Raw genomic sequence first — 14,577 nt, 5'->3', positions numbered from 1 at the left:
CTTCTAACTCATCTTCTTTTGAGATTTAAACCCTGTCTTTATTTAAAATTAGTGGGTATATAAGCATTCCAGCTGGGGTAGGACACAGAAGCAGCACCAGAAACAAGGCAGCTCAGCTGCAGCCTCTTTGCCTACATTTGGTTTGAGAGGCAGAGTGAACCAATACTATCCCAGCCTATATCAATTTGCTGTAGTCAGGGGAATGACCAATTGTACTTAGGAGTACAGAACTCAAGTTTCAGGGAACTTTTCTCTCAACTGCCTGATGGTTCTATCTTAAAATCATCTTCCTTGATAATGAAAGTGACCTATTCACCAGTAATCTCTATCTCACATCCCAACTCAGTTACAAGCTCCACTGGTGTAATACCAAATGTCATAATAATAAACTTCACTTCAGCTGGCCATTAAAGATAACCAAGTATACACTGGAGTGTATTCATTTACTGTCCAGATATTAATGATTTTCAGTATTGGAATCCCATAATTATTTATTTAACATAGCCTCTTAAATTGAAAAAAGTTATTCTAGATTCACAATGTAAATATAATTATGTGAGGAAGATAAATTGGTTGTTTATTTATAGATCTACATTGGAGATTATAAAAAGAAAAGTTTAGTTAGGCACCTAAGTTACTGCATATCTGAATATATGGGTACTACATGTATGGGTCTCTAAAGTTAGAGTCTTTGTTCTTTACTTAGAATAATTTACTTTTACTTCCTGGTATATTTATTTTCAAATACTGAATGGTTTTACTGAACCAAATGATAATTGTGATACTATGTTCACATTAAACCTTGTAAATTGGCAGACTAAAACAAATACTACTCACCAAGAGTGTGAAATATTGACAGGGAAGCATAACGTTGTCTGATTATAAGACTGTCCCAGAGCATGAAAGAGGAGAATAGTGAGATACTGTCATGATAATTTTTAAATTTACCTCATCAAGGGACTAATCTGTATATAAAAGCACATTTTATCTTCCAAAATTCAACTCATGTGAAAATTTATTTGGGTAATTAGACATAATGAGGAACTTTACGACAGGAATTTCTTGAAATATTTCTGAGACCAGATAACCAAAGCAGTTTTGAAATTTCATTCTCTAGAAATTCCAGAGTTGAAAGTCTGTCAGAGTTCCGGTTCTGTTTAAAAACAGAAGAGTGCATAAGAGGATTTTTTCAAAAGTCTTTCCAGTCTAAATATTCTAAAGCTTTTTTATTGCCTTGAATAGTTTCTTGCCTCAACCCTGAATTTCAGCAGCTCTGCAGCAGTATCTTATGAAAACAATAAACCCAGCTGTCAGGGGATCCAACTTACACGTCTGACTTGGTAGGTGTTCACCAAGGTCAGTGGTTCTCAAGGTGTGGTCCTAGACCAGCAACGTCAGCATCACCTGAGAACTTGTTAGAATGGCAAATTCTCTGCCCATCCCAGGTCTACTGAATCTATTAATCCAATATGCCCTAAAGTTTGAGAACCACTGCAGTAAGTTTCCTTTTGTGGCAGAACCAGAATCCCAATCATTTACAAACTGAACGTGTGACCTGGTGCTAATCTTATTCTTTTACTTTCTATTCAGGTCCCCTCCCCTTACAATGGTTTTCCTCTGTGCTACCAAATTCTCTGCCTCTGCCCCTTCACCTGGCACAGACATCACCATCTTCTTGAGCAGTGACCCAAGTTCTCCGTCAAAGGTGCCAATTACCAGTTCAGAAGCTAAGACCCAGGAAAATGGCCCAGCGGTGACAACCACTAAGAAAGCAACCACTTCTCTGGAATCGTTCTTCCAGAAAGCTGCAGAAAAGCAGAAAGTCAAAGAAGCTTCACTTTCTTCTCTTACTGCCACTACGCAGGCCCCCATAAGCAATTCACCCTCCAAGCCCTCATTACCTTTCCAAACCAGTCGTACTTCAGGAACTGAGCCCTTCTTTAAACAGAAAAGTCTGCTTCTAAAGCAGAAACAGCTTACTAATGTTTTCTTCCCTCCACAAAAACCACAGTCCAGTCCTAAAGAGTTACCAAATTGTTTTCCAGCAGAGTGTCCAGATTGTGCCCCTGTCTGTGAAAAGGTGTTGAAGCTAGGATCCTTCAAAGCAACTCCTGCAGAGATGGATTTGGCCCAGAACAGCCTAAGCAGCCTTACTTCTTTAACTTCCAAGTCTGCTCTGGAGGTGGCTCAGAAGGCAACTACTACCTCCAGTCTTCTGGCTGCTGAGGACCAAGTGCCCTGTGAGAAGTGTGGCTCTCTGGTACCTGTATGGGAGATGCCAGAACATACAGACTATCATTTTGCATTGGACTTGCAGAAATCCTTTTTGCAGCCCCACTCCTCAAACCCCCAGGTTGTTCCTGCCAGTTCTCCTCAAGGCAAAAGAAATCCCAAGAGCCCTTTGGCTTCCAATAATAAACGCCCTAGGCCTGAGGGCATGCAGACATTGGAATCATTTTTTAAGCCATTAACACACTAGTGCTGCCCTCAGGCTTGCTGCAGGGTTTTAATATTTTATTTGTAACTGGGAGATGGAAATATGTTCACTTCTCAAGGAAATTTATCACTTTATAAAAATTTTAATAAGGAAAATAATCCGGTTAGATGCTGAGTTAAGGCTCCCATCTCAGGGATTCTAATTCTATTGTTGGCAGGGATGTAAAAACTCATCTTCCAGAGATACAACTGTATTGAGTTTTTAATTGTTAGTCTTTAGGGAAGCAGCGTCATACAGTTTAAAATGCCTGGGCCTTGGAACGTTAAGAGATCTGGTTCCAAACCTGGCTTTGCCTCTTGGAATACGGCCTTGAGCAAGTCACTTTCGTCATGTGTAAAACTGAGATAATGCCTTAGATTATTGAAGATTGAGAAAAATGTACTTAAAGTATGTAGCTTAACGTTGGCACGTAAAAGGAACTGAGTGAAAAAAAGTTTAAAAAAATTTTTTTATGTGAGGTGAAGACCTGAAACCCTAAAGTGGTAACTAATTTAGGGCAGGACTGTGTACATAGAAGCTACTCAATAAATACTGAATTTCATTCAAGTAAACCCTATCATAGCCACAATTTTAGCCATTGGCCCTTCTACCTCTTGCAATGAGACTGTTACTAGACTAGCTCAGGAACTCTGTTTAGATTGGCTAAGTCATGATCAGAACTAGATCATCTCTAGGACCTTGTTACTCCAAGTGTGATTTTGAGGGGCAGCAGCTCTGCCACCAGAGAACTTGTTAGAAATAGTCTCAGCCTTACCCCCACCCCTAATGAATTTGTATATTAACAAATTTGAGAAATACCATCTAGAAGATAATAACAGCCCACCAGGTTTGTAGAGGGCAATGTCATTTCCTTAAACCCTAAATACAAACGTAAGAGGTAAATGCTTGGGCCTTCAGGGTCACTGGCATGTTCATCTCTTCCCTACTGAAGTGTGAATCTTTAGCTTAGGGTTTTAAATGAATTATTGTAGCTTTTTGCACTAGTCCATGTTTATAGTACTGTATTCTTAATCTCCATTCTTATGTGTGGAAAGTCAGTTTTGGCTTTTCTGATATGGGAAATGTTTTTGATGATTACACAGAGAACCCAATCAAAGATGAACTGAGTGGTGGTGGGGGGGAGATAAGAGGGTAGGGAGAACGGTACACATAGTCCCCCTTCCCATACATGTACTCAGACCAGTACTTTTAGGCTTATTTTAGCTTATTTATAAATTGGGGGTCTGTAATTTGAAGGGGGAACATTTGAAAACCACTGTGTCTAGCAAATTATTTCTTCCTCCAGAAAGACCTTCCACTTTGTGGCAGTTAAATATCTAATAAAAGATAGTGCTTACTGTATACATGGCTCTTTCCCTACTAGATTTGTAGATTTCTTAAAGGCAAGAATTCTTCACAGTGCCTTGCACACAACAGGTGCTTGATATTCACTGGATGAAACGTATATACTGAAAATTTTAACATTACCAGAACTGTAACAATAAAAATGTACATACTACTTATACACCTTTTTATACTCCTCAATGTTGCATTAATGTAGCAAAGTGCCTCATTAGTTTGTGGAGATGTCTCGGTATCATTTTCCAAAACTTCCTTTCCTAATCTAGGGAGAAGTTTAAAAAAAAAAAATCTCCTCTGGGTGCTGTACAGATCAAGTTGAACAAATTTTTAACACTTCAGTTGACTGGAAGGAGTCAAATAGAAAAGTAATGTGGTAGAAACTCTGGTTTCATTGACCTTCTAGAGGCCAAGACAGGTAGTGGGGGGAGGTAGGGGGAGCACTAGTGAATAACCAATAAAGACAATACAAGCAGCACACCTTGTTTTCTTGGGAATGCCAGCCCTGCCCCAGCATACTGGCAATGAGCCTGTGGAGGGGGCAGCAGACAGACATGCAAAGGTCAGTGTTGGGAGAAGGCTATAGTACCTTTTTGCTGACTATAACCTTCCCTCATAGCGGTTTATCAGCAACTGTACAGAAGTAAATGGTTCTTAGTTCCCAACACCAAGAGGAAGTTCTTCAACCACAGGCTTCTTAGTAGCAAGTTAAACCAGTGATATATAAAAAGCAGCTGAGCCTGAATGGTAGGGAGGCTATCACTTTAATACCCTGGAGGCAGAATACTCGTAGGACCATGGCCCACATTTATCATTAAATTTCTTTTGCAAGGATTAGTACTGAAAATGTAGTCCCTGCTTTTTTTTTTTTTGGCCACACTGCACAGCATGCGGGATCTTAGTTCCCCTACCAGGATCAAACCCTCGCCCCCTGCAGTGGAAGCGTGGAGTCTTAACCACTGGCTGCCAGGGAAGTCCCTGTAGTCCCTGCTTTTTACAGTTGACTTTAACCTTGGGCCATATTTCTTCACCCATAAAATGTGCTAGTCAGGTACTCTGAACACAAACAGGAAGAAGGGACAAAGGTTTCGCCAGCTGGCTTTCGGCTCCAAAAAGCCAGTTTAGACTATATAAACTTCACTTCAGGCTACTTTGCATTGCTAGGAAAAGCGTGAGGACCAGATTGCCATGTCTCTAAGTTCTACTCGTCATTAAGTAGCTGGCACGCTTATCTCCAAATCTCTGACAGGGCATAGTCATCAGCCTCCTTACCCCTGTGACCATTAGCAAGTGGCCAACTCCTCAAGTACAGGGTGGATACCTATCTTAGCTGAAAAGGTGGCAGTTTCACTTTCTATTCTGCTCACTCAAAGAACTATGCAAAACAGGCCAGAATACTTGAGTCACAGCACTGGAATACTGATCGCAAGTGGGGGAGAGGAAAGGAAGCAGGGTGAATGAGATACCAAATGGGTTCTTCCCCCATTCAGGGCTCAGCAGTGTAAGGGTTTCACTCGTCTCTGATCCTGGAGAGGAATCCAGCTCTGGAAGATGCGCCTGGGTCTTAAGCATAAGCACAGTGTGTTCAATAAAACATTTTTATTCTGTACAATATATATATGTGTATTTAAATATATATATATATGTATATATATATGCAGAGAAACCTCAACCAAATCCCTGAGTCCATGGGAACCCAGGACACTAACAAAGGGAAAGAGGGAATCCATGCTCTAAAGAATAGGAAGTATGGCAACATCTTTCCCTTTCCTCCAGGTTCCCTGCAACAGAGGGAAAGGGATGATCACTACAAATTACTAAAACGAGAGGACTTACATGGGGGCAGGATGGGGAGCTGTGAGTCAGGTCCCCAGCCACCAGTCTGGGGACTGTGGCAAAACATCCTGTTTGATCCAGCATTAAAACTAACAGATCACTGCAGAGGAGGGGACAAGACTGATTGACATGCAGCTGACCTTCGGTACGCCAAGTCTTAGCTTGGCGGCCCCACACCTGGGCCAGCACAACAAATAGCACCTGTGGGGCCTTTGAGAGGAGGAACTGGGGACATGGCCCTTGAGTGAAGAAGGGAAGGGAGACAAAGCTGAAGAGCAGACCTCATATCTCAGCACAGGGCAGGAGCACTGCCATTCACTGTCCCTGTGCCATTTCTTCAGACCCTGGGCCACCAGATGGCCAGGAGCAGATGTCTTTTGTCCACAGTCAAGTAGAGATGGGCAACTTACATGGCCTTGAGAAGAGGTATAGAAGAAGGAGTGCTTTCGAGGACCACCCCCAGTTGTTGTGACAATTCCTGACGTGCAGGGACCACACCGGCGAATCATGCCCAGTCCTGACAGTTGGGCCAATGTGGCGGTGATCAGCTCCCTCCAGTAGACAGGCCGTAGGGATGCCAAGCTTGATGAGCCAACCAGGCGGACACACAGCTGCTGAGCACTGCCCTGAATTCTCCTGTCCTCTCCCTCAGGACTGCCCCTCACTGGTCACACCAAGCTTGGCGTCTCTCCAGAAAAGGTGGCAGGGAGCAAGCAGCAGAGAGTACCCCTCACTCCCTAGCCTACTAACACGCAGAGCCGCCAACAGGGGGCAGCATGGCCGGAAGTCACCTTATGTACTGTAGGGACAGCAGTAGAGCTGTGCCTGCCTGGAGGAGTTCAGAAGCCCATGTTGGCCTGGGCCTCTCCCGCTGCAATGGCTTGCACATCAGTGACATGGCCGATGCCCTTGGTGACACCCTCCCGGAACAGCAGCTTGGCGCCCACCTTCAGGTACTCTGGGTGTTTCAGGAAGCGGAAACGTACCACTGCCTTCTCCCCTGTCCGCAGCTTGTCCTGCAGCAGATAAATGGTCACTGGCCCTGGAAAGCACCTCCTGTCTCTACCAGCCTTGGCTCTCCACCCTCGGGGGCCTAGCAGGTGTCTGCCCACCCCAAGTGGGGCTTTGTCCCCTTTGTGGGATAAGGGAGCTCTCTACAAATCTGGGGACGGGCTTTCCTCCTTTCTGGAAGCAAAATTCTGACTTTTCCCTGGGAAAACAGGGGCATGGCTGGGTCCCGCTCACCTTGGCATGGATCTTTTCCACCACTGCTGTCTGACGTACGTTGCCCACATGTACTGTCACCTGGAAGCCTCGCCGGAAGGTGGTGGCGTGGAACAGCAGGACTATCTCTGCCTCGAACACTGAGCAGATGGTGGGATTCATCTCTGGGCTCACCATCACCATGCCCTGGGGAGGCACAGCCCCCAGACCCAGGAAGGGCAGACTTCAAATTAGCCTCTCCTCCCCGGCCACCCTCACACCCTTTACAGCTCCTCAACTTCCTCCTCCTCCAGGACTTCCAACACAAAGACCTCAGAAGACAATACTGAAAACTCTTCTTTTTGAGGGAACCCTTCCTTACCCACCTTTCATGTCCTCTAACCCTTCTAATGCTTAGTACTTTCAGAGTCCTGGACATTCGTGTTGCACCACAGTAATTCACATTTAGTGATCTGCGCTGTATGAGTACCCTAAGCCTTTTTCATACACGGACAGTCTGTGTAACCAGCTTCTTGGGTTAGAGACTAGGTTCTCTTCAAGTTCCCCTGAAGCACCTTAGACAGATGCTTCTCATTCAAGGAGCCAGCCTCCCAGGCATTCCTCTTTGTGTTCTCTCTCCAACCCACCCTCCCACCTCACCTTGCGAAGGAGTGCTCGGTCAAAGTCCCCGAGGGCCAGCGTAGCGGCCTGACCAGCTCGCAGCACACGACAGGCAGAGCGGTTGCGTTGGATGCTGCATACTCTCAGCTCCAGGAAGCAGCCATCGTCCGTGGGGCCCACCACCAGCTGGTCCCCCTCACGGCAAATCCCACTGCAGCCCACAGGGCAGGTGGCACAGCGTCAGCCTAAGCCCCCCTAACTGCTTCTCTACTAGGTCCTTCCCCTCTAAGATTGAGTCCCTCGGGTGGGAGAAAGAGACACTAAATTCTGACTGGAAGGTAGGGGAGATGACTGCCTTGCCCCAGTCCAGAATTCAGACTGAAGGCTAACACCAGGAAAGGCTCGCAGTGATGCTGGCAGACAGGTACCTGTTGATTTGACACTGAGCACTTGATCCCTGAAAGAGCAATTATCCCCTTGGGTTTCATCCTCTGCTTTGGAAAGAGTCTTAAGGGACCTCTCATTTCCCTAGTTGGAGATGAAGTCAGTTGATGCACTCTAGTTTTCTTCCTGGGGCCAAGACCCACACTTCTCCCCCAGGGGCCTGGAGAGTCCTAATAAGCAGCAATACTGTTTCTTCCCTTATAAGCCAATACACAAGCTTTCTCTAGCTCCTCTGATGGTGAAAGCCTAATTTACAAACAAGCACATCCTTTAGATGGGCTCTGTTCAACTCCAGGGTCTCCTTTGGGCTATGATGTCTTCCAGAGTTTGGGTATGTGAGGGCTGAGTAGGGTGGGTAGCAAGAAAGGCAATTCACCTGGAAAGTGTCCCTCCAACAACTGTCCCCACCTCTGGTACTGTGTAGATTTCATCCACCTGAAGCCAAAGAAGATTCTATCAAGGGCTGGCAGGTCCAAAATCTCTAAACAGACTCGGGGCTTGGTATTGGTCCCTCCCAGATCCCCAGCTCACTGCCCGTTCAGATGGCCAGTTACCTGGAACTCCGTCAGCTGCTGCATGAGTTCCTCCTGCTCTTTGCTGTTGGTGAGTGGCGGCAGAATATTCAGAAAGACTTTGAGCAGGTCCAGACTCTCTCCAGACACGCTGGACAGTGTGAAGATGGGGGTGACACTGTAGAGGGAGGCACGGAATGGGCAGATGAGGAAAGTTCCAACAGGAAGCAGAGGCTGGAGCCCTATACATGGAAAGGTGAGCTTCTCTTGGAGGGGCGAGGGGCTCCTCTCTGTTGTCTGCTAAGGTTCTCAGGAGCTTGGGGCCCTCTCTCTGTGAGCCATGGAGTGTGGCACGTGAGCCCCATCCCAGAGCCCAGGGAGACGGAAATGCCTGGCACAGCACTTCGTCTCCAGGGTCCCAGCAGTCAGCAAAGCTGGCTTGGGGGAAGGGTCCAGCCTTCAGCAAAGACGCCCTCCTACAATCCCAACCTGAAAAACCACAGAACTGGTCTGGTCCTAGGGGGAGGGGTACCCCATGTTCCGGGGCCCTGCGGAGCCATCCCTGTGGATTAGGGCTCTGGAGTGAGAAAGGCTTACTTGGGGGACTGGGCAAACTGCTGGGCAGCAGTGACGGCATCGTCCTCAGAGGTGACCAGCATGGGGACCTTGTGGCAGCCAGGCTGCTTGAGGACCCGCTCTAGCTGGCGTACCGTCCTCTCCACTGTGGTCTTGGCACACAGGTCCACCTTGCTGACCACGACGAAGAAGGGCACTTTCAGGGCCAGTGCCAGCCCCAGATGTTCCCTTGTGGTGCCAGCTGCTCAGAGAAGGCAGGCAGGCAGCAAGAAGAAGAGTTAGAATGAGGGAAGGAGGAGAGAGCAAGAGGGGAGTTGGTCTGGCTCCCAGATTTAAGGAGGCCCAGGGTAGGAGAGTCACACCCCCCTCCAGCCCCATCCCTGCCCCGATGCCTCGTACCAATCCCAGTGTTAGCACTGACGAGGAGCAGGGCACAGTCAGGGCAGTAGGAGGTGAGGCCGAAGATGGTGGTGTGCAGGTACTTGTGGTGGCCTGCCAGGTCGATGAAGGTGATCATCTTGGAGCTGCTCTCACAGATCTCTTCTGCCGTCCGTGAGTCACTGTAATTCACCACCTGGCCCAGAGCCCAGGGCTCTCAGTGCCCCCTGCCAGCCTCCCCAACCCTTCAAGAGTTGCCAGGACCTAAACCAGTCCCTGGGTGACCCTGCCTCTTAACCCTGAGCCCCATTTCAGATTTAGTTCAGTTGATTCCCCATTTGTTTTCTAAGGAGGTCAGAGCTGGTTCAGTGCCCTCAGGGCCTTCGTCTACACTATTCCAGAAAGTCTCCACACTCTGACCTCAGACTCCGTCCTTCACCACTACCATCCCATCCTTAGAGTCTGGTCCCACTGGGTCCCGTTGATTGCATGCACCTCTCCCTTGCTGTTAAAGCCCAGGATCTCGAAGCTGATGCTGGAGGTTCGGCCGGACTGAATCTCATGCAGGTGGCGGAAAAGGTTCAGCCGAGCCCGGCCCCGCCCATTGTCCAGCTCTCCTTGGGTCAGGACTCCAAGCAGAGTCGACTTCCCTGAGTCCACATTCCCCAGGACAGCCACACGGAGGTCCAGGAACTGTGGATGAATTGTCAGAGGTCAGGGCTCCAACCTTTCACCTCTCTCCACTGAGAGTTAAGGTCAAAGGCAGTGGCACTCTCTGCGGACCAAACGATGAACTGGACCCCCCCCCAGGGTCCCAGGCCAGGGGAGAGTCTGCCACCACGGGGTCCTCCCAGGGAGCATGGGCGTGAGAGGCAGGGAAGGGTGTGGACCCACCTGTTGGTTGTCAGGGACCTTTCGCACCAGCACCTCGGTGATCTTCCGGGGCATGTCACTATCATAGTCCACTTCTCGCTCCCGGAGAACAGTGATGTCTGCCCCGACCCTGCCACGGCAAGGCCACAGCTGCCACATCTCACCTGTACTCCCCTGCCCCCTTCCATCCCTGCTCTGGACCAATGGCCTTCTCATACCTCCCACAGAGCTCCCAACACCTTTCTTCACTTCCTACCCCCCCTCCAGTCTATCCCACATCCACAGCTCCCTTTATACAAACAAACCTTAAGTAAAGGAGCAAAAAAGCCTGGATCCAATGCAGAGGATCCCAGAAACCTAAGCCTCCCCACTTCAGCCCTCTGTCAAGAGGAGGCAGGCCCTAGGTGACTGGGCATGCGTGGGTCCAGATTTAGGGAAAGGAGAACCAAGGGGAAGGGGAAGCATACTTCTCCGCCATCCGGTGCAGGGTCTTGAGGGAGGCCCGCATCTCCTCCTCAGCCAGCCCCACCAGCAGCCCATTGTCTTCTACTCCAATCTGGTAGACAGCCTCACCGCGGCCCTCCTGGAGCCGCCACTTCATCTGTGTCACCAGGTGCTCAAAACGATACTGGGATGGATTCACCAGCTTCAGCTTAGGGCAGGTGAGGTATCACGAGAAGGTAAAGTCAGAGATGCTCCTCCTGAACCCACATGCTCCCCATCTGTCCTGCCGAAAGGACCAGGACCTTCCCTTCCCTCTTAACTACCCTCATCCCTGACCTCCTCTAACAGTGAATCCTCTTCCAACAGAATGAGGTACAGAGTCCTTACCCTGAACCACATCTTTAAATTACTACAGATCATGAAGTTAGAAGGATCTCAAAGAAATCATCCCACGCCAGCAAGGACAACCTGACCCTCCCCAACCTAAGACTCACTTTATATTCGATGTTTCCATCTTCAGCCTGAAAAGAAACAGAGAGCAGTTACCACACACTGTCCAGACCCAACCCCTACTTCCCCTTGATTCCCACTGGGGTCCAGGCAGCTAACTTAAGAGAGCAGGAAGCCTCAGCTGCACCTGCTTAGGCAGGTGTCTGTCAAAGGTCATGGCAGACCAACCCTATACTCAGTCCCAGTGTGACCTCTCTGAAAGAAAGGCCTCTGAGAACACAGTCAGTCACTCATCTAAGCCAGGAACAGAACCCGGATTCCCTCCTTTTTTGATCACTGGCAGCACACTCTTCCTGGATGCAAGATTCTTCCCCTCCCTTCCTCCTAGGGCCTCAAACTGTTGTCCCCACAAGTCTATGTCTTCTCCGTGTCCAGGCTGCTGAGGCCATTCTTTGCCACTCATCTGAGAGACACCATTTCCTTCCTGCCCGCCCCTCTCAGCTGATGACATCAAGAATAAGAGGTTGCAAGAGGTTCTGGAGCACGGCCAAAGGGTGAGCTCAGCACTGGTCACTACAAGCCTGATAAGAAAGGAGTCCAGGTGAAAGAGAGGCAGGGCTCCAAAGTTGGGGTTGAGACGAAGAGAAGAAACTCAAAATATAATGAAGGAGACAGACGCCACAAACTAGACTCACTGTGGCTTTTCCCCTCCTGTCCCCTAACTCTCATGCCTCAGTTGAGGTGAAATCTTGAGTCCATCCCACAATCTCCTCCTCTTCCCTATATCAGGTGACCCAACACAGAAGGATCCTGTTGCCTGAGCCTGCCCCTCTCGGGTATAAAAGGATATGAGATTTGCCTGTTCTGCCTGTCCTGCATTTCTGCACTCCTCCTCCCTGACCATTTTGTTTTTCTTTTCCCCTTCCAGTCATCATTCCATCCCTTCAAGGCCCTTTGACTCCCAGGCTCTTACAGGTCTTCACCCATGATCTCCACCTCATGGAGTATAAAGGAGATCTTTTCCCATCAGTAAAGACCTTCCTTTTTATCATTTTGCTGGAGATGAAGAATTAGGATGGTTTCAAAAAGTGGTACAAGGATAATGGTCCAGGCTAATGGTTATCAAAGTGTGGTCCCAGGACCAGCAGCATTCGTATCACCTGGGAACTTACAAGAAATGCAGACTATCAGGGCCACCTTTGACCTACTGAATCAGAAATTCTAGGGGTGGAGCAGCAATCCAGGTGGTTCTCATACATGCTAAAGTTTTATAACCACTTGATGAGGCTCTTCCCCTGGGTCCTCCTTTTCTAAGAGGAACAAAGTAGCAGTTATTGTCTGCCTTAGAAACAGATGGAGCAGGAAGGTGGAGGCTGTCCCCACTTCCTCATAGGACAGGGAAAGGGCAGGAGGACTAAGCCTGACTGTTCTCGTGTGTGTGTGTGAGTGTGTGTGTAAGGACGGAATATATTGCTCTTTTCCCGGGTACTCCCCTCCTCCCCGTGGAACAAGTTCAGAAAACTCTAACTCCGCATCCCAGGATGCAGTCTCCCTTCTCCTGTTGCAGCAGGGAGGGGACCGGGGCATTTTACTCTGCTCTTCCCAAAGGGATGCAGGTGGGATCCCCTTTCCCCACTTCTGGAGTTACCTAGATCAGAATGGGGTGATCCCCCCTCCCCACTCTTCCTCCCTGGGGTCCTAACACCGGAGGGGGAGGCCCAGTCTCTCTGTCCCTCCTCCCTAGGGTCCTAGGACCGGAAAGAAGGGTTCTCCTCTCCTGGGGGTCTTGACACCGGAAGGGGGTACTAATTCTCTCTGACCCGCCTTCCTGGAGTCCTGGGACCGGAAGGAGTGGTTTCCTCTCACCCCGCCACTTCTCAGGTGCTTACCTCGGGGGGCAGGTACGGGGGGTTGTTGGCTTTGCTCCCTCTGTTCCTTCCGTTCTTCTTCTTCCCCTTCGGGCCACCGCAGCTGCTGCTGCCGCCGGCGCCCCTAGCCTTGAGGGTTCCGCCCACGGCCGGGCCCCCTCCGGGCCGGCAGCAGCCGCCGAACAGCTCCGATACCCGCGAGTCCATCCGCCGCTGCCGCCAGCCCCCCGCCCGGCCCCTCCCCCCCCCACCGCCGCTGCCGCCGCCGCCGCCGCGCCTACTGCCACGGCCGAGTCGAGCCAGCCAGAGGAGAGCTGGGTGGGGCCCTGCGCAGGCCACGCCCCCACCCTCCCTGGCCACCGGGTCGCGTCAGAAACAGCCGCAGGGCACCAAGGGATATAGAGTCCTCAAGCCTGCGAGCTCCCTGGAAAGAGCTCGCCGCCGCCCTACAACTCCCAGGCGACATCGCGGCGCAATGGGCCGCGGGTGGCTTCGGGGCGTAGGCAAGGAGCGCGCCTTTGCCCGCAAAGGCCTAAGGGAGCTGTAGTCTGGTTCCCAGTCTCCGAGCGCTGAGCGGGTCTTTTCCTGGGGCCTGGTGGTGGCGCACTCATCAGAGGCGGGGGGCTTATATCAGAATCAAACTTTGTAGGCGCTTCTGGGTTTAGCCCCTTACCGCGATCCCAGACAACGGGTTTTGGATTGGAGAGCTGCAGAACTCAGGGCGACTTGTCCCCCCAGCCTACTGGCTCCGCCCGTGCCTCAGTTTCTCCCTCGACGGCCGGGGTGCCGTTTGGGTGAGTCAGGACCAATGCCAGGGCGGAGGCGGATGGTGGTTAGTCTAATTACGGCTTTTAATTTTACGATGATTATGCCACCTTTACACAGTAGTCACTGGTTTATTACCAGGCTGGCACCCTCCGCGGGCTGGTTTTAGCAGCCCGAGATACCGCGGTGGCCCCGACACGAGGCCCGAGCCCATAAACAAGCCTTGCAGCGAGGGCCCGCAGCGAGTATTACCCCTCCCCTTTGTTTTGAAGCGGAACCAATCCGGGAGAACCGAGTTTGGCTTTAAAACCGCCAGGGCTGTAGGCGGGGCCTGGCCCCTACTTGGGGCGGGGCTGGGGCTCAGGTTACGTCAACCACGGCGAGGGAGGGGGAAGTTGCTTGGAATAGAAACTTGGCCAAGGGCCCAGGGGATTGCTGACTTCTGACTTTCTTGCCAAGCTGTCGTCTCTCTTGCTCTTTAGGGCTCTTGCAGTCAGCAAAGAGTAAACACATTCAGTGACATAAACCAGTGTACGAGACACTAGAAAGGCAGAGTGGAGAAGCAGTTAGTGTTGCTGACCTAGGAGTCAGGACGCCAGAGTTCAATTCCCAGCCCCGCGGCTGTCTCGTATGCACCACTCACCCATTGTATGTACACTTCCGCTCTCTTCACAAACAGCGAGATACTCATACACGGCCCAGAAATAAAACAGCCTTTCCCGCCAGCCCTCAGTTTTCCTTGGAAAACTAGAAGCAGCAACAGTGGCTTACC

At 49.9% G+C, this 14,577-nt stretch overlaps 2 protein-coding genes across 4 annotated transcripts in view; one reads left to right on the top strand and one right to left on the bottom strand.

Moving 5' to 3' along the window:
• Window positions 1–3,829, top strand: part of POLH (DNA polymerase eta) — a 29,857-nt gene extending 26,028 nt beyond the window's left edge. For 2 of the 3 annotated variants that reach the window (XM_061195039.1, XM_061195038.1), the window contains exon 11: window positions 1,591–3,829. In XM_061195039.1, the coding sequence (XP_061051022.1) occupies window positions 1,591–2,479 (889 nt within the window). In that variant the 3' untranslated portion in view covers window positions 2,480–3,829. The remainder of the gene's footprint in view (window positions 1–1,590) is intronic. The other variant, XM_061195040.1, reaches the window with a different exon arrangement.
• A 1,608-nt stretch (window positions 3,830–5,437) lies between these two features.
• On the bottom strand, window positions 5,438–13,263 carry GTPBP2 (GTP binding protein 2). The gene is made up of 12 exons (XM_061196150.1): window positions 13,062–13,263; window positions 11,217–11,243; window positions 10,746–10,930; window positions 10,300–10,408; window positions 9,901–10,098; window positions 9,427–9,601; window positions 9,049–9,268; window positions 8,494–8,629; window positions 8,316–8,374; window positions 7,535–7,706; window positions 6,917–7,081; window positions 5,438–6,687 (listed from the first exon to the last, which is right to left on the bottom strand). The coding sequence occupies exons 1-12, from the start codon at window positions 13,245–13,247 to the stop codon at window positions 6,511–6,513; spliced, it is 1,809 nt and encodes a 602-aa protein (XP_061052133.1). The 5' UTR covers window positions 13,248–13,263; the 3' UTR covers window positions 5,438–6,510.
• Between the last annotated feature and the right edge of the window lie 1,314 nt (window positions 13,264–14,577).

Source organism: Eubalaena glacialis, chromosome 7, assembly GCF_028564815.1.
Source record: "Eubalaena glacialis isolate mEubGla1 chromosome 7, mEubGla1.1.hap2.+ XY, whole genome shotgun sequence".
NCBI classification, from domain to species: Eukaryota; Metazoa; Chordata; class Mammalia; order Artiodactyla; family Balaenidae; genus Eubalaena; species Eubalaena glacialis.
This window is presented reverse-complemented; position numbering and strand designations above follow the sequence as displayed.

Coding starts and splice junctions, on each gene's coding strand:
- GTPBP2 (XM_061196150.1), bottom strand. CDS start 13,247: ATGGACTCGCGGGTATCGGAGCTGTTCGGCGGCTGCTGCCGGCCCGGA. Junction 8,630..9,048: donor CAGTTTGCCCAGTCCCCCAA/GTAAGCCTTTCT, acceptor CTCCCTCTACAG/TGTCACCCCCATCTTCACAC. Junction 6,688..6,916: donor TGGAAAAGATCCATGCCAAG/GTGAGCGGGACC, acceptor TATCTGCTGCAG/GACAAGCTGCGGACAGGGGA.